General features: G+C 36.3%; 1 protein-coding gene across 1 annotated transcript in view; it reads left to right on the forward strand.

Moving 5' to 3' along the window:
- The window catches only part of LOC142336920 (uncharacterized), a 39,858-nt gene extending 22,598 nt beyond the window's left edge, over positions 1-17,260 (forward strand). Inside the window, exons 3-6 of the mRNA XM_075385904.1 lie at positions 23-142; positions 4,363-4,506; positions 16,167-16,367; positions 16,914-17,260. Of these exons, the coding sequence (XP_075242019.1) occupies positions 23-142; positions 4,363-4,506; positions 16,167-16,367; positions 16,914-17,242 (794 nt within the window). The 3' untranslated portion in view covers positions 17,243-17,260. The remainder of the gene's footprint in view (positions 1-22; positions 143-4,362; positions 4,507-16,166; positions 16,368-16,913) is intronic.
- The last annotated feature ends 7,927 nt before the right edge of the window (positions 17,261-25,187 follow it).

Raw genomic sequence — 25,187 nt, forward strand, 5'->3', positions numbered from 1 at the left:
CTGAAATTTAGTTGAGTTTCAGACATTGACGAGTGTTTGTCTGTTGGTATTTGTGACTCCAATGCCTTCTGTACTAATGCTGATCTAACCTATACTTGTACATGCAACAGAGGATACCGGGGCAATGGGAAAGAATGTCAAGGTGAGAGGTTCACAATTTGCATCACAATTTTCTACAACAAATTATCTATTTTATAGTTTTGCTCATTTTATTGTTTTTGTTCATGAAAACTATGCGCACTCCGGTTCCAAAAGCGTGTCTTTAAATAGGAACAACTCCCTGTCGATTGCGGTGAATGCTGTGAAAAAAATATATTTCACAGCATTTCACCTTATTTCTTAGAAAAATTCACCGCGAAATTCACCGCATTTCTTACAAATATTAACCGCATCGATTTCTATGGCAAATTGATGTGAGAAATGCGGTGAATGCGGTGAAAAAATTCACTGCATTTCATCGCATTTTTTACAAAAAGTCACCGCGAAATTCAACGCGAAATTCACCGCATTTCTTACAAAAATTCACCGTATCGTTTTCTGTGGCAAAGTAATGTAAGATATGCCGTGAATGCGGTTAAACAAATTCACCGCATTTCACAGCTTTTTTTTGCAAAAATTCACCGCTGAATTCACCGCATTTCTTACAAAAACTCACCACATTCGTTTTGCAACATTTACTTAAATTCACACGAAATAGGGTAGACGTAGGTGAGAGTTGGCGCAGTGTAATAAGGAGTTGAAGACAAGCAGGAGTTAGGGGGTTCGCATCCGTGTATGGAAGTGTCTTTTTTCTAAGAATACCGAGAACGCGGTGAAAATAATTAATTGACCGCAATTAACCGCATTCAACACAAAAAGATGTAAGAAATACGCGGTGAACAATATTATTTTTCACCGCATTTCTTACGAAAATTCACCGCCAAACGTCGACCAGGGATGCCCCTGGGCGAGCAATTGCCAAATTATGTAAGATAGGCAGTAACAATTGTTAAAAACTTAGAAGATTACCTGCATTCAACGTTTTTACCTCAAGATTACGTGAAAAAAGGTGCAGGGACTGGTATATAAAATCAGAAAATTAAAGGTGCTAGAGTTTTTTGTTTCATTAGGGAAGAAAATAAGAATAATATAAAACAAACAAGACGGCGCGTGCAAGACTGTGCGTAGCACAGAAAGCTGCAACAGAAGTTTAAAGTTTGCCAAAAATTTTCTTGTTCTGAGAAAAAAACTCTTATTGATAATTAGTTTTGAAAAGTTTAATCAATATTTGATGAGCAACCTTATTTTAAAATTTTTTATATCAAAACTGAAAAAATGATGATTTTGATATAATGTTAACAGATATAAAATCACATACGATGTGAACTTTGCAATATAAAGCAGTCAATCAGAATATTGATGTTCAAAAACAGCAGTTAGTCGAAAGAAAGTTTATCTTAAAGTAACACAGACAGTTCTTTGCAAAAAAAGAACACGCCATCTGTATGAACGCCATAAACAGGAAACAATTAAATGATTTGTTTCATCTATTTTTTCCTCAGTGAAAGTTTTTTCAACAGATTGAAGTATAACCTAAATTACATAACATAGCACAAATTTGCCAAAAACATAATAAATTATGACTTTCATCTTTTCCAGAAACTTTCCTGATTTGCTTTTCTTATTTTTCAAAAAGGGCAAAAAAAATTTGTAATATTTTCTCGTTTTTGTCCTTCTAGTCGACCAAAATTGATGGTCAAATAGATGCCAACGAACAGCTGAAAATCTGAAGTCAAGGGAAGCATCCGGAAAAATCCACAGAATGTAGAGTTGAAAAATTAAAAATTCTCCTTCTTTCTCACCACATTATTTTCTGTACTTCTTCTCTGAAATTTGCCATATTCGGCTAAATGCGTAAAAAAATTTCAAATTAAACTACTAAACGTAAAATTGTGTATGCTTAAGGTTTCAGCGTAGGTGCTCAGATAATTTTACAAAAGTAGGTTAATGTCATTAGAAGACACTTTCTCCTAGCTTTCTCTTTGCTAATAAAAAAAATTAGTTTGTTTTTTCCATACTTTGGTAATTGTATCAATTAGTCTATTGAATAGAGGCACTTTTCTGCAAAATAGTTTCTTCGAGGGTTGGGAAAGCAGCCAAAGAGATTAACGAAAAACTTCAACTTTGTATAGTTTTTTCTTCTTTTTCTAATATATAATTTCTTTCTTGAATGCAAAGAGTATCAATTCCATATGAAATCTGCGAAGATAAATCGGAGACAATGACTATGTGTCAATAGAAAGTTTTTAAAACCAAAATAAAATTCCAAAGAAGAACTGAAAATAATTGTTTTTTCTTTCTCTTTTTATAAAGTTTTATTTTCTCAACTCCAATATATCACTTTTGTTTTTGGTTAAATCGAAAATCGATCGAACTACAAAAAGTTTAAAGAATAAATTGGGCATTAAGAAAAGGAGGAAGAGCATGCAAAAAGTAACAAAAAATAATTTTACTGTATTTTCAAAACTAGCTTCTACGGGCTACAAATTGATATTTTGCATTTTTTCACCACCATTCGTAAACAAAACGGGAAATTTGACCGAAGATAAAGAGAAAAGCGTTTAGAAGGTTAAATTTTGTGAGCATTCCATATCTCGCAGTTGACCTCTTTCAACGAACACAATTCTGATGCAACATATCTTTCACGTCTTTCCAATAATTAAAAATTTTGCAGAAGTTTTCGGCAAATTTTTTTTTATATTTCATCACTAATTAAGCTTCCATGGGCAGATAGACTCCACTACGCACTGAAATGCTATTGATTAACACTGATAAACCGGAAAAAAATGCTTTTGACACAAATTTATCAAATCAAAACTTTGAAAACTCACACGAAGTTTTGTAACAAAACTGTCCCCAAAGAAGTGAACAGCGGTTGATTAGACTCAACGCATTAGCTATGGCACCCAAAAAATGACTAAACGCGACAAAAATTAGAAAATGTATTTGGTGTTGATTTTACCTCAGATCAAAGCTCTAAAAAAGCTATCTTATATAAGATCAGAATGGATCATGTTCTACTATCTATAACTAAAGTCCAGTTGGGTTCAACTAAAGTGTAACAGAAACTTTAGTTAATCTATATTCGAGCTGCAAAATCTTGGATCAGGATAATGTCAAGGTTGTTGCGAAAATTCCAACAAAAGTCCTTTCTTGGACCCTATATGCCAGGCAGTTTGTTTTCACACCACCTCATATTTGGGAACGGACTTTATATCCACCTAATACCATGCATAGTATAGCACGGTGTTTCCATAAATTGAGCACTAGTCTAAAGTTTTTCTTAACGGAAGCTGAAACGGGCCAGAAAAAAATCTATTTCCTGAAAAAAAAATTGAAAGAATCAGGCTATTATAATCAATCAGAAGGTTCACTATAGCGCACTAAAAACTATGCACCTGTGAAGACGTTTTTTAAATACCATAAACGTAAACGAATAGAAAATTTTGACTTAAAATCAGTCTTCTAGTAACCAGTATTTACACATTTTTACTTTCTACAAACTAATAGAAACTAAACTCTTTTCTGGCCAATCCTGTAGCACCTCGTCTGTAAACATTATTCGTCCATCTGATGGTCCAATCTAGAGTCTTTGTTGTCTTTTCGCAAGATTTTTTCACTCATTTTTTTGGGGAACTCGCAAAATTACGTCGCTGGAGATACCTTGAGCTTGTTAATTTCTCGGTAACGTTTTATGCAAACTTTATTTTAAGCCGAGTTGGTTTTGTTTTTTTGTTCTTGAAAACTGTACATTACGAATCGCAACAATGTTGAAAACATCAAAAGAACAAAACACCGTCACCACGAAAACGGAGAGAAAGAAAGGAGAGAAACCTGTGTAAACGGAAAAGGAAACTATGAACAAAAAATTTAGACTTCAAAATTTCACGCATTTTTTCACTGCTTAGCAGAAATCAAACGTTTTGAGCAAAACTTACACTTAAAAAGCACACGATCTACTGTATGATGTACATAGCTTTGTGGAGCAAGAGTTTACATTTACAAATGTTTATTTTACTCTGAAAAATGCTTATTTTGGTGCGGTTGTATTAAACATCGAACTCTCAGTATCAAGGAAGAACTCTCGTTCAAAGTCTGAATAGTCGCCGCAAATTGAGTGGTCGCATTGGTATGACACTGCGACCACTCAGTATGTGGCGACTATTAAAACTTAGAACGAGAGAGTTCTTCCTTGATACAGAGAGTTCGATGGTGCACAATAGGCGTTTGAAATTTTTGGCTGTCAGGAATTTCAAAAGCTTGGGAATCGTGCACGAGCTTGCAGGATTTGGTTCCGCACCTCACCCTGGACCCTTATTGCAGATATTGATGAGTGCACCAACCCATCAGCAGTTTGTGGGTCGTCTACTCTTGTTGATTGCAAGAATTACGGAGGAGGCTATGACTGTGAATGTCCCTCTGGGTACCAATTCTCTGGCTCTGATATGCAAAGCTACCACTGTGAGAGTGAGTAAAAGGCGCATTTTGCCGGAATTAAACCTTCAAAACAAATCCTTAAGCAGAACAAAAATGAAGCTGAGAAAGTACATTGTATATGACAACTAACGGGAATTGAGGCTACCATAGGAAAAACTGCACTTCAAGTTTTCACGCCCAAAATAATTCACCAACAAAGTATTAAAATATGGAGTAGTTTGGAAGGTGCTAAACCGAGGTAAGCTTAAGGTGGTAAGGGAAAGTTAAGTGGACTATTTTGATTTCACACAAAAAGTTATCCGCAAATGGGAGATTATCGGTAAGAAAATATTCCCTCAATTTGAGCATTTTTCCTATAGGTTGATTGGAGCGGTATAGTATAGTACACTGTAGTGCACTATAGTACACTAAAGTAAAAATTATTTATAATAGGAGCAGGGGTTAAATGAAGTCCATTGCGACAATGTTTGAATGTTTTCAAAATTTACTCGAAAAAAAACATTTTAATTTTCTTAGTCGTAAAACATTCGGTCGTTCATTTTTTACGCAGCTAAATCCATTTCTAGAAAATTTACTCGATTTTGTCACTACCCGGGTCGAGTCACTACCCATTCAACGCAAAATTATGTAAGATAAGCGGTTAATGCGGAAATTTTTGTAGGATAAGCGATGAATGCGGTGAAATTACATAAATCAGGCGGTGAAAGCGATGAAAAAAAAACTTTATCGCCTCGTAGCGCTGAAATTACAGAATTTAACCGCTGAACTTAGCCGTTAAATTACATAAATTCACCGCTTCGAAAAAAGTGTCCAAATTATGTAAGATAAGCGGTGAAGGCGGTGAAATTACATAAATTCACCGCTCAACTTAGTGGTGAAATTACATAAATTCACCGCTTAGAAAAAATTGTTAAAGATGTTTGAGATCAGCAAATGATGCGGTGAAATTAATGGTGAGTGTGGGAGGAATTGTTAGATTTGCCTTCCCACTAAAACTACCCCTTAATCTTACATTTTTTTGACACTTTTTTCTAAGCGCTGAACTGATGTAATTTCAGCACTAGAGTAAGCGGTGAACTTACAAAAATTCACCATTTCACCGCTTAAATATGTAATTTCACCGCTAAAAATTGCAAATCTTACAAAAATTCACCGCGCATGTTTTGCAGAAAGTAGAGTGAATTCGATTTATATTCAAACAAAACATAATAGAATTTAGTGAGAGATGGCGCTGTGGAAGAAGAAGTGGATGACATGCAGGAGGTGAGAGGTTCGGACCCTTGTATGGGCGATGAAATTACATATTTTAGCGGTGGATTGTTGTGAATTTTTGTAAGAGCACCGCTTAGTCTAGCGGTGAACTTACATAATTTGACCGCATTCACCGCATTTCACCGCAAAATTGTGTACGAAATTTGCGGTGAAAAAACTAACTTTTCACCGCTTATCTTACATATTTTTGCATTCTTTTTCACCATCATGGTTTAAGATCCTCACTTCTCGTCCCACTTTTTGAAGCCGTCACGGAACCAATTTTCACTGTGAATAGGAACTTTGGACATTTGCCACTGTTAGGTATGTCCAAAAGAATGGGAATGGATATAGTTTTGCGAGGACGGATACTGGAATAGATTATCAGCTGTAAGAAATGAATACTATTGGGCGAAAATTTTAAAAGCTAGTAGTATTTCGGGTATTTCCTTCAATTTTTCATCAGTTTACTTATACTAAACCGTCGCTTTTAATACCACTCGTAACTCTGTAAAACTTATTATTACCTATAAAAAAAGATCATTTGAAAAAACATTCTTATATTCCTCTGTTTGTGCCTTTGGTTTTCTTATAACACAACTGCTCATTTCAAGGTCTCAAATAAACTTATAAAAGTAAACAAAAATTTTGCGGGAAGAGTTTCAATAAGTACAAATAAAGTTCAAAGCAACACCTCCGTAAATTTTTATGTTTATATATGAGTTTATATAAAAATGTTTTGGCAGCTTTGACGAGCCTGACAATCATTTTTCCAAACATCCTCAAATATCAGCTAGCCTACTTTAGTATGAAAAAGCCAAGCATCCAAAACAAACATTTCTGAAAGTAATTGCCATCCAGAAATTGTTGTTCTGCTTCATTTAAGTAGGTGTAAAGATTTCTTTGTTTTTGTTATTCTATATTTCATCTAGTTATCTATTTGAAATTTTTGTGATTTTATTGTTACGAAACTAACGAATTGCTGGTTAATATGTTTTGACAAGATGTTGGTTTCAAATTGCGCAGTTGCTGCGGTTGCTGCTTTATGAAACAGACACGAACAGTTCTATTTGATTTTTTTTACAGTTGTTGCTCTAATAAGCTTCTGTTATTTTTTCAGCCAATTTTACCCAGGTTGAGGTCCCAGACCGAAAGTCGATATGTCCAGACCGAAATGAACGCACAAGGTGGCGTCGTGCGTTCAAAATTACACGGTCTGGAAAAGAAAATGAACGCACGATAGTCTGGACATATGCAATTTTGAACGCACGATAGTCTGGACATATGCAATTTTGAACGCACGATAGTCTGGACATATGCAATTGTGAACGCACGATAGTCTGGACATACGCAATTTTGAACGCACGAAAGTCTGGACATTGTGACTCGGAGCGCACGAAAATTTTTTGAATGGAAACAAGAATGCCAAAAACTAATGAGTCCATGTTTGACTAAACACTCTTAATAGAGTGCTCACTCAAGTGAAAGCTTTCTACCAAGAAAACCTCAACTAACTTGAGTTCAAAAGTTACAAAACATCGAACGCAGGAAAACTCGCATCCAACATTTTGCTTTGTTTAAAACAATTTCCTACCTAGAATTATAAACCCTTGCTGAAGTTGCAAAGCAAATCATACTTTAATAACTAGGTCGCTGGCAGCCCCTTCAGCCAATGCTTTCATCGAACATCTTTTATTAAACAAAATGTAGGAACTGCTTGGGCACTTCATCACAACCATCACCCTAACGTATCTATATTTGAAACGAATACATTATAAAAACGTTATCTGAACATGAACGCAAGAAAGTCTGGACATACGCATTTTTGAACGCACGAAAGTCTGGACATAGGTGTTCTTGAACGCACGATAGTCTGGACATGAACGCACAAATGAGCGCACGATTTTTCATTTAGAACGCACTAAACTCTGGTCATATAAGATTTTGAACGCGCGAAAGTCTGGACATAAGCACGTTTGAACGCACGAAAGTCTGGACATAGGTGTTTTTGAACGCACAAATGAGCGCACGAATTTTAATTTGGAACGCACTAAAGTCTGGTCATATAAGATTTTGAACGCACGAAAGTCTGGACATAGGGAGTTTTGAACGCACGATGAACGCACGAAAAATTTTGAACGCACGAAAGTCTGGACATAGGCACTTTCCGTCTGGTAGGGTCTGGACATAGACACTTTCCGTCTCGGACGGTCTGGACATATCGACTTTCAGTCTGGCACCTCAACCTGGGTAGAGACATATTTTTGAAAAATCAACCAAATTCTTTTTGGTTTCTATTTTCTGAGTTGGCTTTAATAATTGCTTAAAACAAAATAGGAAATTAAACTTTGGTTAGGACGCAATAAAGTGTTTCATACAGAGTATAGCTGTTTTCTTGTTTCTGTTTACGCTGAAAATCAATTTACAGACGTGTTTCTGATGCAGTAGCCTCAATTTCATGAATTTTCCTTTTATAAAATTGTTTGGGCTAAATGGGCCTCAGATCTGCTGGTCGATGGAGTTTTATTAGTGTTAATAGGTGATTTGGGATCTCATATTCGTTTCCCCAATCAAATTCAGTCCGAAGCAGAACAATATGTTTTCTTAAAATTCTTTTGGCACACATTTTTGTTAGTAATTTTTCATCATTTCTTTTTGTCAATTGCTGGATCATTTTAAAATTTATGCATTTTATACAGTCCGATCGAAGCAAAACAATATGATCTAGCATTGAGCTCAAAACATTAGCAATAAATAAATTTCAAAAAGTTATTTTTGTTCCTTTTAATTTCGTCATATACATCACGGGTTCATTTTTTTATTCTGACCTCACCATATTCAACTCACTTATGACTTACTTTTCAGAGAACTGAACTTGATCCTGCAGAATTTCGCAGAGTGTCGAAACGTAAAATTGATTTTTGCTCTTATAAACCAATAATCCGAACAACGGTATTAAAACAGCTAATTGTGTGACTCTGCATTCCTTTTTTTAAAAAAAATCCTGGGGAATATTTTTAATGTCAAGATTGCTTTAAATTTTCGGATGCTGTTGTCAAGGACACTTTGACTTCTCGTCAACAAAAGCCCGTTATCATAACAATCATAATCATCAAACTGGACGGAAGTAGCTGACTTTCAAACAAACAGTAGCAACAAAATCAATCGAAAGATTAAAAACTGAATTACATTACAAAACAAAACCGTTCCGAAATCATAAGCTCTAACAGCCCCTCCTTCCCTTTTTCAATAACATTTTGGCACCCAACCCAACAGTTTCGAAACCACACCTAAAGCTAAGTTTTGTTTTCGAAAGAATACATTTCCCAATGAGCAAGAGCGACGTGCGCCATGATTTCTTTTAAATATTTCAGAAAATCTAAAGATCAGAAATTAGACTTGTACCAAAACACTCTGACTATGGTGGGGTAATTACACAAAACACAAAGAAAAAAAAGACAAAGATAAATATTGCAACGTTGCAGATTTCGATATTGAACTTTGTTTATTTCTTTCCGGTTCCTCTGCGTTTTTACCCAACTTAAGGACCCCCCTCTGGTTGGTCGTTTCCCAAACCCTCCTCCTTCTGTGCGGTTCTTCTGGGGTTTTACCCGCCCCAAGGACCCCTTCTGGTTGGTCGTTTCTCCAACCCCACGCCTTCTTTCCGATTTTTCTGGAGTTTTACCAACCCCAAGGACAACCTTCTGGTTGGTCGTTCCCCAACCCCACGCCTTTTTCCGGTTCTTCTGGGATTTTACCCACCCCAAGGACCCCCCTCTAGTTGATCATTTCTCCAACACCACGCTTTCCTTCCGGTTCTTCTGGAATTTTACCCATCCCAAGGACCCCCTTCTAGTTGGCCGTTTCCCCAAAACCCGCCTTTTTTCCTGTTCTTTTGGGGTTTTAGACGCCTCAAGGACACCTGCTGTTTGGTCGTATTGATAGTTTCTGGTTTTCGTAGGTATTGGTAGGTACCGGCTTTTGGTAGGTTTTGGTAGGTTCCAATATTTGGTAGGTATTGGTTTTGGTAGGTACTGGTAGGTTCCTGTTTTTGATAGGTACTGGTAAACTCCGTTTTTGGTAGGTATTGGCTTGTGGTAGGTGTTGGTAGGCTCCGGTATTTGGTAGGTATTGGTTTTGGTAGGTATTGGTGGGTTCTGGCTTTTTGTAATTATTGGTAGGTTCCGGCATTTGGTAGGTATTGTTATTTGGTAGGTATTGGTTGGTTCTAACTCCTGTAAGGCATTGATTTCGATAAGTATTGGTGGGTTCTGGCGGTAAAACTAGGTCGACCTCAAACAATACACTGCCGAAAATGAATACTAATTCATCCGATTCTCCAGATGGAAAATTTTTAACTCAACAACCCATTGGTACCTCAACCGCAACCAAGTCAAATGCACAGAAGCGTTTGGAAACCTCTTAACCTTTGACCAAAAATGACATCGAATTTTATACTGACTATCTTATTGCTGCAAAATAGTCCTCAGAAAATATTGAAAATTTAGAGGAAACAGTTAATGAAATTAAAAGAAATGCAGCAGAAGCTTGAACCAGTTGTCATTAACATAATCAGTGGCTTTGAGCCTGATGAACAAGATATATTGTTCATGGAGCACACTCGTTTGAAGATAGACATAAAACGGACTCTCGCACTATACCGAAAACGCGTTGAAGAGAAAAAGACGCCTCTTCATCAAATCTTATCTGGTGACTTTTTCTTGAATTCCAACCTCGCACTCATTTAGCTTTTGTTTGACGACCTTCTTTCCACTGATCAAACTACTCAAAACAATGCCTAAGCACCAGCTGAGAATTCCCGTTCTGTCAGTTAGGGCTATACTGGACCCGGTGGTACAGCTGAACCTGTCAACAACACTCCATTCACCTCAAATTTTAAGATATCGGCTGCACCCTGCAGGGCATCACTGCAATCGTTCTCATATTTTCCTCGACTTTTCTTTGCGGATTTCCCTCGAGTGATAGCAACTAACTTGGTCAAAACACTTTTTTCCATTAAAAAAGTCAAGCTTCAGTAATAATCCTAACACGTCGTTTACGCAGATGGCAATTGCTTCTATGCACAATGTCTGAATGTCTACTTGTTTTCAAATATTCATACCCGAGTTGCGTGTGGACCATTTTGATGGTGATCCAAGGATCTGGATGAAATGTTACAGCATTTTTCCAGCTACTATTGACAGAGCACCAATCATATCTTCTGAAAAGATGATTGACCTACAATCATTATTAACAGGTGAAGCGAAAGACCTGGTCGGCGGCTATGGTTGCAACGGTGACTTATACGCTTCAGCACTTCATCGCCTTCAAGAACACTTTGGAAATCCAAAGCGAATTGTGAACGCTTTCCTTGAAAATTTGATTAGATTCAAATCGCCCAATTTAACCCATCCAGAGGGCTGCATACTTCTCTTCTTTTCTTTTGGCAATTGTGGACACCTTTCAGCAACTGAGTTTATTCATGACCTTCATTCAACTACAAACCTGTAGTAGTTGCCAAAACTTGTTGCTGAGATCAACTGCAACAAATCTGATTTTATGAAAGAATACCAAGGCAAAAATGCTAGTTAGTGGTCATCATATGACAAAAGAAATCGATTGTGTCCCTGTAACACTTCAATTTAGACCATTACAAGGGGAACAGTCATTCGAATAGACGTTGTTGCCATTCCGGATCTGATTATGTCACCCGTTGATACAAAAAATTTGAATTGCCACTGTGTTTCGTTTGAACCCCTCAACCAATTATGTTTCCCAGAAATAGGCGACAATAATGGGTGCATCATCCTCGCAATTGATAATCTAGATCTGATACACTACAAACCAGCAGTTAAACGACCCCAGAATGCAACATGTAACACGGGGAGTTGGAACCAAACTAGTTTGGATATGCGCTGGAAAAACCAACTTAATCTCAGATGATTGCAATCCAGTTCAGTTCACTCAGTTAAACAGCCATCCTAAAATGGGCAACAGTATGTTTAAGTTGGTCTCCGATTGGATGAAAATTGAAAACTTAGGAATAACATCATCCAAGAAAGTCATTTGGAAAATGGTCTTCTCTGGAAAGAGAACGCCGATCACCCAAATAACAGAGGGCTTGCGGAAAAAGAACTTCATCAGCTCAACAATAAATTTTCAAACAATCCAGATTCGAAGCAAAAATACGAGGAAACTCTGCAGAAAGACTTGTGGAATGGCTATGTAAGAAAAATAATCAAATAAAAGAACAACCAGATGAAAAACGTCGTTCCTTCTTCGTCAGTCCTTCCCTAATGGGAACAAACCTGGAAAAGTACGCCGTGTCGCTATTACAACAAGAGTGTTTCAGGGTCCATCCTTCAATTTTGTTCTTTTGAAAGGTCCAAAATTGCTAAGTGATCTTATCGGTGTAATTTTGAGATTCCAGGAGAACAAAACAGCACTTTCCGCTGATACTGAAAAAATGTTCTTGCAGGTTAGACTTGCTTCTGAAAACAGAAAAATCTTACAAATTCTTTGGAACAGGGATGGTCGTATTGAAATTTACCACTACACCAGTCACATTTTTGCAGCCACAGACTCACCGTGTATTGCCTCATAAGCTTTTCAAAAAACTACTCGTGACAACGAAGAACAGTTTCCAGATGCTCTCAAAAATGTAGGACGCAACATTCACGTTGATGATCACTACTTTTCCACAAATACAAAATCACTCTAAGGTGCTCAAAAAATACTGCAAGGAATAAGAAAAGTTCTCTCTAAAGGAGGTTTCAACTTAACCAAATGGACTTCAAGCGGTCCCGGAGTTTCTATATTCATTAGGATCTAAAATCAGATTGCATCTAGACAACGGTCTCCCTCAGAACCAAAAGGCACTTAGTTTACCATGGAAGGCAGCAATAGATTGATATGTGACTGAAAGTAAACTACTGCAAAAAAATCCAGATTGCAAGCAACGTAACTCAAAGAGTATTACTCAAATTGGCGGCGTCTTTGTTTGATCCCCTTGGGTTCATAGCGCCTCTTAAAACTCTACTATGAAGTGTTTTTCTAATCGCCAGGAACCATTGTTCAAAATGGGACAAGCCCTTTTTACTCGATAACATCCAGGAATTCAGAAGGTTAATTGAGGAAATGCCGGCTTCAAAGGACGCCAATATTCCTAGAAATTATTTCCAAGACAAAACTGTTCGCTCAATTGAGCTTCATAACCTTACTGACGCTTAGGAATACGCTCTATTTGAGTACATGCGAATCGAGTATTCAGATCGATTGATCTCAGTTAAATTTGTTATGGGCAAGGCTCACGTAGGCCAAAAAAGAGGCTGACTATCGCCAACCTGGAATTGCAAGCCGCTGTTTATGGTGCTCAACTAGCCCATTTTATAAAACAAAAACAAGATGTAGAGTTTTCAGATTGTGTTTTTTCGTTTGGCCGCTCTACAGTCCTGTACTGGCGGAGAACACCTGAATGGCGCCATGGAAAATTTGTTGCAAATCGAATAGCTAAACTCTAAATGTTTCTTCCGTCTTCGATTGTTAGTTCGTTTCATCCACAGCTAACCCCGCTGATGAGGGAACTCGAGGATATAGTGTTGAGCAAATAACATCACTATCTATATGGATTTCAGGACCGCCATTCTTGAGCCAAAAAAATCTGAGTGGCTAAAACAAGAAATTTTGAATGCCCAACAAGTAAAAATTGTTTCCTTTTCTTCAGAAAACTCAGCTGCATCAAACAATGTTCGTGCGACGAGATTTAGCAGTTGGAACAGAATAATAGGTGTGATAGCAGTCTGTATTCTTTTTAAGTTCAAATGTAGGAAACGCAACGCACAAGTGAAATTAACCGATTACACTACACATTGCACATTATTCACAATTTTCAAAGAAAAGATTTAACCAAGAATACACGTTGCTGCAAAAACGAATTGAGGTCTCTAGTGCTAGCCGATTGAAAGCACTATCACCTTTCATAAACGTGAATAGCCAATTAATAGCACGTGGCCGCATTACAAAAGCAAGTCTTCTGATGACCACTTGTCCTCCCATAATACTTGTCGGTAACAATGCTGCAGTTAAACTGCTGGTACAACGCATACACTAAACTATTTGTCATTGTGGTCCCGAGCAGACTCGCAACACTCTGAAGGAATACTATTGGATACTTCGCTGTATAGCAGTTGTTTGACCGGGCATACGCCATTGCTTGCTATTACCATGTCGTAGAATGCTGCAAGATGTTAGCAACCCCCAGAAAGCTGATTTACCGAAAGGTTACCCAAGAAAAGTCAGTTTGTCTTTGAAACACTTGGTCTCGATTTCAGAGGACCTTTTCTTGTTAAAAACAATAAAAGGTTATCTAGCCGATATATTTTTCTCTTCATCTATCTTGCTGTTAGAGCATTACATCTTGAAGTTTCTAAATATCTCACAACAGACTCTACAATCAACTGCATCAGACGTTTTATTAGCCGCAGAGAAAAACCCAACAAAATCGTCTCAGATTGTTGCAAGTCATTTATTGGTTCAAATAACGCTCTAAAATATAGCATCGAGTATTTGAAGGAATCAGAGTTATTTACAGATCAGCTACATTTAATGAAAGTGGAGATAGAATGGAATTTTAATCCCCCAGCTGCTCCCCATTTCGTTGAAATTTGGGAGAGATTGGTAGAAATTTTTAAACTATCATTTTACAAGGTCATTGGTTCGAGAGCTTTAACTGACGAAATTCTGAGTACAATTTCTGGCGGAATAGAGGACAGCCTGAACTCCATGCCCCCTTGAAGGTTCAAATGACAAAAGTTCCAATTGACATCAACGATCGCTTACCACTGACTCCAAATCGATTTTTCCTAGGTCGTTTATTCGTTAACTTGTATCCATGCGTCTTCATCTGTAAAGAGAATAATCTTTCAAAAGGTTGGCGTTCAGCACAACAAATTGCAACTCACTATGGAATCGTTTCCTACGGGAAAACCAACAAGTACGAGGTAAATGGCATAAGACGTTAAAAATTTTACAGGTTGACGAATTGGTATGGATTCCAGAAGATTTCAACCCCCGTGGCCTCTGGCCTTTGGCTAGAGTCATTCAAGTTTTCCATGGCACAAACGGGATCGTCCGATCAGTTAAACTGAAGACGTCAATCGGAGAACGCATTAGACCCGTTAAGAAACTGAGGACAGTTTTCCCCGAATGAAACCCAAATTTCGGCATAAACAAAACAATCTCTCTAAAGACAGGAAATTTAGGGACATCCATTTACACCTCTAAACAAAAGATAATTAGTTTTTTTTGCTGAGCCTAACCTGGCTCATTCCATATTACAACACCTTTTGTTTCCGTTGCTGATAATTGGATGGCTTCTGATCAACATTTAACAACCTCTATTGCTCTGGATTGTCGTTTACAAACCATCAGATTGATTTATCCCATCTTTAAGTTTGACTGATCATCCCACATCAACAGCCCATTCTAACTTGTTATTGATCTTATTTTCTCACGGGTTTAAAACCCACTCCTATTGCTTTCCTTTGACACCTTGAGGTTTTTTGGTTTGTATTTCTGATTATTGATTTAGTTGGGTCGTTTTTACGAACAACCGGGTTAAATTTGTACCCTTATATTTCATTACAGTCAATTTTTACTTTACATCTTGATTCAGCTTTACGGATGATTCCGCACACTGCAATCCGGCCGTATCATTCTTTCTTTGCAATACCAAGGACACTGTGACTTCTCGTCAACAAAAGCCCGTTATTATAACAATCATAATCATCAAATTGGACGGAAATAGCTGACTTCCAAACAAACCGTATCAACAAAATCGAGCGAAACAAAATAAAACTGAATTACATTATTAATCAAAGCCGTTCCGGAATCATGAGATCTAATTAGCCCCCTCCTTCGCTTGTTCAATAACAGCTGTCAATAAATCTTCCTTTATATAAAACATCGTTCGTTTCATATTATTTCATCATACCTAATGAGAGCTTTTTTTAAGAAATCTGGTCGTACGTTTGAAGTTTTTTTTCAGTTCAGCACTTCAACGATACTTCTTGACAGCTTGTCCAATGAGGGAATTATCTTAACGAAAATTTTAATTTCTAATGACTTTTGGGTCTATATAAGTATTTAAAATTATGTATTAATTGATGATATGTCCCGTAAAGAAGATTAAACTTTGACAGGAAAATGCTGAAATGCACAATCTGACAAATGTCGATGTTCTCATCTTGTGTGATAGATTTCTTAAAAATGGTATCTTGGACCACACGTAAAACCTCGCAAAGTTATCCTCCCTTGCTGGATCCATCATTTTAAGCAGCCAGTTTGTCCATAGGTTATCTTTACTGTTATTTGTAAGTAAACTCAATTTAGACTGATGTTTACACTAAGTTTTTATTTACCTATACGGGTACTTTTTCTAGTGACATACGAGTGGGGTGGATGGAGCCCAGTATTGGTTACTAAATCCAACTCGGACATTGAGCTGATAAAGCAGAAAACACGCCCGTGTCTTGGGTCAGATGGTACCGAGGGGTTTGATACCCAATGTGAAGGTGGTTATAGTGCCTCAAAGGAGGTTGTGCGCACTTACTTTAAGCACAGTAATTACATGGTATGGGAAGGTAAGACACTTTCTGAAAGTTTACACTGAAGTATAATGTTGAATATGATTCGCCAATACGTTGTTTAATTAGGGTCAGACAGATCCGCTCAAAATAATCACGCGATATTGCGCTTGATTCCGTTACCAGGCTCATAACTTGTTTTGTTTCGGATTGATTGTCTTCTTCCCGTTTTCCTTTTCATTTTGTTTCTTTTTCGCTTGCTTGGATTTAGTTATTTTTGTTCTGTTTTGTTGAATTGTTGCTTTTTGAGTATTTGATTAATATACAAGAGGCGAAAAAAAGGTCTCAAATGAATTTTACCTATCGCGATCTTAATTATCATCGTCAGCGATATATAAAGTGTCAACTTTTCAAATAGGAAGCGACGACCATTCTTTTAGAATAGTGAAAAGAATATATCAATACAAAAACTTTGAAAGACTTTGACTTTCTGGTTATAACGTTATTTACGCCTAGAAAGCTTAAAACCAATAACTTTTCAACTAAGGAATCTCCAATTTGTACAATTGTTTTGCGCTCGCGGAATTTTTGAAATGATTTCAGAGGCGAAGTATCTTTGCTCTGGTGTGAATGGTGGGCGACTATTCGACGACAACTCGGCAACAAAGGACAAACTGGCAGAGATATGCGAAGGCATGACAAGCATGCTTTTCTGGACATTGTTCTGGTCCAAAGCTGACGCCTTACAATTCAATTTCAAGCACAACGTAACCGGAGACTTAGTTTCAATCCAGTGGGGTTCTGGTGAACCAAACGACGACCCTAATAGGGACAGAGCCATTTTGGTTGGATGCCACGATCCATTTCTAAATCACGATGGCCATACTGATGCTCCCTATGGTGGCGCAGTTTGCATCGTAGATGTTTCTTGACAAGAGACAATAGTTTCATCCCGGGTCGAGGTTTAAGTTTGTCCTCGTCTATGATACCGAACATGTTTTAAAGATTTGTCTTTTCTTTAATCACGAACGAGCCAAAGCCTGGATCACATTGCATTTTGGCCTGGACGGTTCTTTTCATACGGATTTTCGAGCGAGTACATGAACGCACCCAACAATTGAACAAACAAGTCAAAGTCTGGATCATAGGACTTTTTGGTCTGCCTACGGGTATTTTCATAGGGAAAAGTGGTCTGGATCGGTATTTCAATTAGTTGTTTTGAACAAGGACCTCAACCTGGGATGGCACCATACTGCAGACTGATTGATAATCACCATTTACTCATATATCTAATGGTTGGAAAATGTGACACCTCGAGAATATCTTAAATATAAAATAAAAATTTTTGCCAACACAAGTTTCATGCTAAATAAGCATTTTTGAGCGTAAACATTGCAGTGGCAATAAAATAAATTTTTAATAGTCCTATGTTTCGTACTCAGTGGATAAGACAAACTAAAACTTTCTCGTTGTAAACTTATTTGTATGACGATCTAAAACGCATAAGAAAATTTCAGCTGGATAACACTGGAAGTTCTGATATGACGTGGTTTTCTGCACTAGCAAAGGCAACCTTGACTTATGAAAAGACAAATAGGGGCCAATTTTGACTATAACTACACATCCAGCGTCACAGTTAAAGTTGACTTGGAGTCTTTTTTTGAGTCGAACCTGGTATTTTCATAGAACACTATTTTCTAGCATGGTCTCTCCATGACGCGTTACGGTCGAGCATGGTCTTCCACAAAAATTTTTATCATAGAGACTTTTGCACTTCTGCACCTTAGAATTGATAATACACTGATCACACAAAACATTGCTGATGCTCGTCAATTTTGAGCCCCCAAAAACATAGCACTTCCTCTAGCTTCATGGAGATCACACAATGACGACAGTGGATATCATAATTGGAATTGGTTCACGGTGCAGCTCAAAACTCTGACAAGCCTGAGACAAGTGTGTACGCAACCTTCATCGAGCATTTGCAGATACCAACAGTGAGTAGTAAAAGGGTGAGCGACCCTCCCGGGGGGGGTGAAGACCCCCATGTATTAAGATAGGGTATAGCGGCTTCTTCCCGATTAGGGTCTTCCCTAATGTATTAAAGTAGGGTATAAATCTAGGGCTGCCGCCATGCATTAAGATAGCCTCCATGTTTTAAGATTAGGAATAGAATCTACATGTCTTAAGACTAGGAATAGAATCTACATGTATTAAGATTAGGTATAGCCATCGTGTATTAGGATTATGTATAGCCTACATGTATTAAGATTAGGAATAAAAACTAGGAGCGCCTACATGTATTAAGATAGGGTAGAGGCTACATGTGAGAAGATTAGGAATAGAATCTACATGTATTGAGACTAGGAACAGAATCTACATCTATTAAGATTAGGCATAGCCGCCGCCATGTATTAAGATTATGTATAACCTACATGTGTTTAGATTACGAACAAAAAATCTAGGATTGCCTACATGTATTAAGATAGGGTATAGGCTACATATATAAAGATTAGGACTGGAATCTCCATGTATAAAGATTAGGTATAGCCTACACGTATTAAGATTAGGAATAGAATCTACAAGTATTAAGATTAGGTATAGCCGCCGCCATGTATTAAGTTTAGGTATAGCCTACATTTTTTAAGATTAGGCATAAAATTTAGGAGCGCCTACATGTATTAAGATAGGATATAGGCTACAAGTATAAAGGTTAGGAATGGAACCTCCATGTATTATGATTAGGAATAGCTTACATGTATTAAGATTAGGTCTTCCCTAATGTATTAAGATAGGGTATAAATCCAGGGTTGCCGCCATGCATTAAGATAGCCTCCATGTTTTATGATTGGGAATAGAATCTACATGTCTTAAGACTAGGAATAGAATCTACATGTATTAGGATTAGGCATAGCCATCGTGTATTAGGATTAAGTATAGCCTACATGTATTAAGATTAGGAAAAAAAATTAGGAGCGCCTACATGTATTAAGATAGGGTAGAAGCTACATGTGAGAAGATTAGGAATAGAATCTACATGTATTGAGACTAAGAACAGAATCTACATGTATTAAGATTAGGTATAGCCGCCGCCATGTATTAAGATTAGGTATAACCTACATCTATTAAGATTAGGCATAAAAATTAGGCGCGCCTACATGTATTAAGATAGGATATAGGCGACATGTATAAAGATTAGGAATGGAACCTCCATGTATTATTATTCGGTATAGCTTACATGTATTAAGATTAGTTATAGCGACCGCAATGTTTTAAGATTAGTTATAGCCGCCGCATTCATTAAGATTAGGAATAGCCGCCGCCCTGTATTAAGATTAGGAACAAAATCTAGGAGAGCTTTCATGTTTTAAGGTAGGGTATAGGCTACATGTATAAAGATTAGGATTGGAATCTCCATACATTACGATTAGGTACAGCCTACATGTATTAAGACTAGGAATTGAATCTACAAGCATTAAGATTAGGAATAGCCGCCGCCATGTATCGAGATTTGGTATAGCATACATGTATTAAGATTAGGAAGAAAATCTAGGAGCGCCTACATGCTTTAAGATAGGGTATAGGCTACATGTATAAAGATTTGGAAAAAAGTCTACATGTATTAAGATTAGGAATAGAATCTACATGTATAGAGATTAGATATAGCCGCCACCATGTATTAAGATTAGGTATAGCCTACATCTATTAAGATTAGGAATAAAATCTAGGAGCGCTTAAATGTATTAGGATAGGATATAAGATCCATGTATAAAGATTAGGAATGGAATCTCCATGTATTAAGATTAATTATAGTCCTCATGTATTAGGATTAAGTAGAGCCTACATGTGTTAAGATTAGGAATAAAATCTAGGGGCGCCAACATGTATAAAGATAGAGTATAGAATACATATATAAAGATTAGGATTGGAATCTCCATGTATAAAAATTAGGTATAGTCTACATGTATTAAAATTAGGATTATAATCTACAGGTATTAAGACTAGGAACAGAATCTACATGTATTAAGATTAGGTATAGCCACCGTCATGCATTAAGATTAGGTATAACCTACATGTTTTAAGATTAGGAACAAAATCTAGGATTGCCAACATTGTATTAAGATAGGGTTTAGGCTACATATATAAAGATTAGGATTGGAATCTCCATGTATAAAAATTAGGTATAGACTACATGTATTAAAATTAGGATTAGAATCTACAGGTTTTAAGATTAGATATAGCCTACATGTATTAAGATAAGGAATAAACTCTAGGAGCGCCTACATGTGTTAAGATACCCTCCATGTATTAAGATTAGGAATAGAATCTGCATGTATTAAGATTAGGAATAGAATCTATATGTATTAAGATTAGGTATAGTAGCCGCCATGTATTAATATTAGGCATAACCTACATGTATTAAGATTAGGAACAAAATATAGGAGCGCCTACAAGCATTATGATAGGATATAGGCTAAATGAAAACTGATTAGAATTGGAAACTCCATGTATTAACATTAGGTATAGCCTACATGTATTAAGATTAGGATTAGAATCTACAGGTATTAAGATTAGGTATAGCCGGCGCCATGTTTTAAGATTAGATATTGCCTACATGCATTAAGATTAGGAAGAAAATCTAGGAGCGCCTATATGTTTTATGATAGGGTATAAGCTACATGTATAAAGATTAGGAAAATAATCTACATGTAATGAGATTAGGAATAGAATCTACATGTATAAAGATTAGGCATAGCCGCCGCCATGTATTAGGATTAGGTATAACCTAAATGTATTAAGATTAGGAACAAAATCTAGGAGAGTTTACATGTTTTAAGGTAGGGTATAGTCTACATGTATAAAGATTAGGATTGTAATCTCCATGTATTAAGATTAGGTACAGCCTACATGTATTACGATAGAGGAATAGAATCTAAAGGTAAAAAGATTAGGTATAGCCGCCGCCATGTTTTAAGATTAGATATTGCCTACATGCATTAAGATTAGGAAGAAGATCTAGGAGCGCCTATATGTTTTATGATAGGGTATCGCCTACACGTATAAAGGTTAGGAAAAGAATCTACATGTAATAAGATTAGGAATATAATCTACATGTATTAAAATTAGGCATAGCCGCCATGTATTAGGATTAGGTATAACCTAAATGTATTAAGATTAGGAACAAAATCTAGGAGAGTTTACATGTTTTAAGGTAGGGTATAGGCTACATGTATAAAGATTAGGATTGTAATCTCCATGTAATAAGATTAGGTACAGCCTACATGTATTACGATAGAGGAAAAGAATCTAGAGGTAAAAAGATTAAGGTATAGCCTGCATGTATTAAGATTAGGAAGAAAATCTAGGAGCGCCTACATGTTTTAGGATAGGGCATAGGCTAATTGTATAAAGATTACGAATAGAGTCTACATGTATTAAGATTAGGAATAGAATCTAAATGTATTAAGATTACGTACAGCTGCCGCCATGTATTAAAATTAGGAATAGCCTACATCTATTAAGATTAGGAATAATAACTAGGAGCGCTTTAATGTATTAAGATAGGATATAAGATCCATGTATGAAGATTAGGAATGGAATCTGCATGTATTAAGATTAGGTATAGCCCTCATGTATTAGGATTAAGTAGAGTCTACATGTATTAAGATTAGGAATAAATTCTAGGAGCGCCTACATGTATTAAGATAGGGTATAGGCTAATTGTATAAAGATTAGAATTGGAAAGTACATGTATTAAGATCTGGTATAGCCTACATGTGTTAAGATTAGGTATAGCCGACGCCATGTGTTAAGATTGTATATTGCCTACATGCATTAAGATTAGGAAGAAAATCTAGGAGCGCCTACATGTTTTAAGATAGGGTATAGGCTACATGTATAAAGATTAGGATTGGAATCTCCATGTATTAAGATTAGTTACAGCCTACATGTATTACGATTAGGAATAGAATCTAGAGGTAATAAGATGAGGTATAGCCGCCGCCATGTATCAAGATTAGGTATAGCCTACAGATATTAAGATTAGGAAGAAAATCTAGGAGCGCCTACATGTTTTAGGATAGGGCATAGGCTAATTGTATAAAGATTACGAATAGAGTCTACATGTATTAAGATTAGGAATAGAATCTAAATGTATTAAGATTACGTACAGCTGCCGCCATGTATTAAAATTAGGAATAGCCTACATCTATTAAGATTAGGAATAATAACTAGGAGCGCTTTAATGTAGTAAGATAGGATATAAGATCCATGTATGAAGATTAGGAATGGAATCTGCATGTATTAAGATTAGGTATAGCCCTCATGTATTAGGATTAAGTAGAGTCTACATGTATTAAGATTAGGAATAAATTCTAGGAGCGCCTACATGTATTAAGATAGGGTATAGGCTAATTGTATAAAGATTAGAATTGGAAAGTACATGTATTAAGATCTGGTATAGCCTACATGTGTTAAGATTAGGTATAGCCGACGCCATGTGTTAAGATTGTATATTGCCTACATGCATTAAGATTAGGAAGAAAATCTAGGAGCGCCTACATGTTTTAAGATAGGGTATAGGCTACATGTATAAATATTAGGATTGGAATCTCCATGTATTAAGATTAGTTACAGCCTACATGTATTACGATTAGGAATAGAATCTAGAGGTAATAAGATGAGGTATAGCCGCCGCCATGTATCAAGATTAGGTATAGCCTACAGATATTAAGATTAGGAAGAAAATCTAGGAGCGCCTACATGGTTTAAGATAGGGTGTAGGCTAATTGTATAAAGATTAGGAATAGAGTCTACTTGTATTAAGATTAGGAATAGAATCTACATGTATTGAGATTAGGTATAGTTGCCGCCATGTATTAAGATTAGGAATAGCCTACATCTATTAAGATTAGGAATAATAACTAGGAGCGCTTAAATTTATTAAGAGAGGATATATGATCCATGTATAAAGATTAGGAATGGAATCTCCATGTATTAAGATTAGGAATAGCCCTCATGTATTAGGATTGAGTAGAGCCTACAAGTTTTAAGATTAGGAATAAACTCTAGGAGCGCCTACATGTGTTGAGATAGCCTCCATGTATTAAGATTAGGAATAGGATCTGCTTGTATTAAGATTAGGAATAGAATCTTTATGTATTAAATTTACCTATAGTTGCCGCCATGTAGTAAGATTAGGTATAACCTACATGTAATAAGATTAGAAACAAAATCTGGGAGCGCCTACATGTATTAAGATAGGGTATAGGCTACATGTATAAAGATTAGGATTGGAATCTCCATGTATTAAGATTAGATATAGCCGACAATTATTGAGAATAGGATTAAAAGTATTGAGATTAGGAATAGCCGCCGCCATGTATTAAGATTAGGTATAGCCTACATGTATTAAGATTAGGAAGAAAATCTAGGAGCGCTTTAATGTATTAAGGTAGGATATAAGCTCCATGTATAAAGATTAGGAATGTAATCTCCATGTATTAAGATTAGGTATAGCCTACATGTATTAAGATTAGTTATAGCAATCGCAATGTATTAAGATTAGTTATAGCCTCCGCCATGTAATAAGATTAGTTATAGCCGCCAATATGTATTAATTTTAGGTGTAGCCAACATGTATTCAGATTAGGAATAGCCGCCGCAATGTATTAAGATTAGGTATAGCCTACATCTATTAAGATTCGGAATAAAACCCAGGAGCGCTTTAATGTATTAAGATAGGATATAAGCTCCATGGATAGAGATTAGGAATGTAATCTCCATGTATTAAGATTAGGTATAGCCTAATTGTATTAAGATTAGTTATAGCAATCGCAATGTATTAAGATTAGTTATAGCCTCCGCCATGCAATAAGATTAGCTAAAGCCGCCAATATGTATTAATTTTAGGTATAGCCTACATGTATTCAGATTAGGAATAGCCGGCGCAATGTATTAAGATTCGGGTATAGCCACCGCAATGCATTAGGATAAGTTATTGCCGCAGCAATGTTTCAATATTAGGTATAGCCTACATGTATTAAGATTGGGTAGAGCTAACAAGTTTTAGGATTGGGTATAGCTCCATTGTATTAGGATTAGGTATAAAGTCTAGGAGCGCCTAAATTTTTAAAGATAAAGGATAGGCTACATGTATAAAGATTAGGAATAGTATCTACATCTATTAAGATTAGGAATAGAATCTAGGAGCGCCTAAATGTTTTTAGATAGAATATAGACTACATGTATAAAGATTAGGAATGGAACTTCCATGTATTATGATTCGGTTTAGCCTACATGTATTAAGATTAGTTATAGCGACCGCAATGTATTAAGATTAATTATAGCCGCCGCATTCATTAAGATTAGTTATAGCCGCCGCCATGTATTAATATTAGGTATAGCCTACATTTATTAAGATTAGGAATAGCCGCCGCAATGTATTAAGATTAGGTATAGAAGCCGCAATGTATTAGGAAAAGTAATTGCCTCAGCACTTTTTTAACATTTGGTAAAACCTACATGTAATAAGATCAGTAATCTGGTTTTTCCAGGTTATTTTGACAGAGTTGTTGCCAAATTTACAGATGTTGAGCAGTTTTTGCAGAGATTTGTTGCAAATTTGCCTTCTTTTTGAATTTGAGGAAGGTGTTTATTAATTACTTTATTCTGATTCGTTGCAAATAACATTTTTATTAATTCAATTGAGCTAAAACAGGACAAAAATACAGACAGATTAAAAGTTATCAAAAATACAATAGAAAAACAAAAAAAGTGATCAAGAAGTTTTAGGTTGACTAGTACTATACAACTTTCGTCAGAGTGAACAGTTTGCTATGTGGCGCAAATTTTCTGCATTAAATTACAATGAAAAGC

Source organism: Convolutriloba macropyga, chromosome 3, assembly GCF_964194025.1.
Source record: "Convolutriloba macropyga chromosome 3, txConMacr16.3, whole genome shotgun sequence".
Classification (NCBI taxonomy): Eukaryota; Metazoa; Xenacoelomorpha; order Acoela; family Convolutidae; genus Convolutriloba; species Convolutriloba macropyga.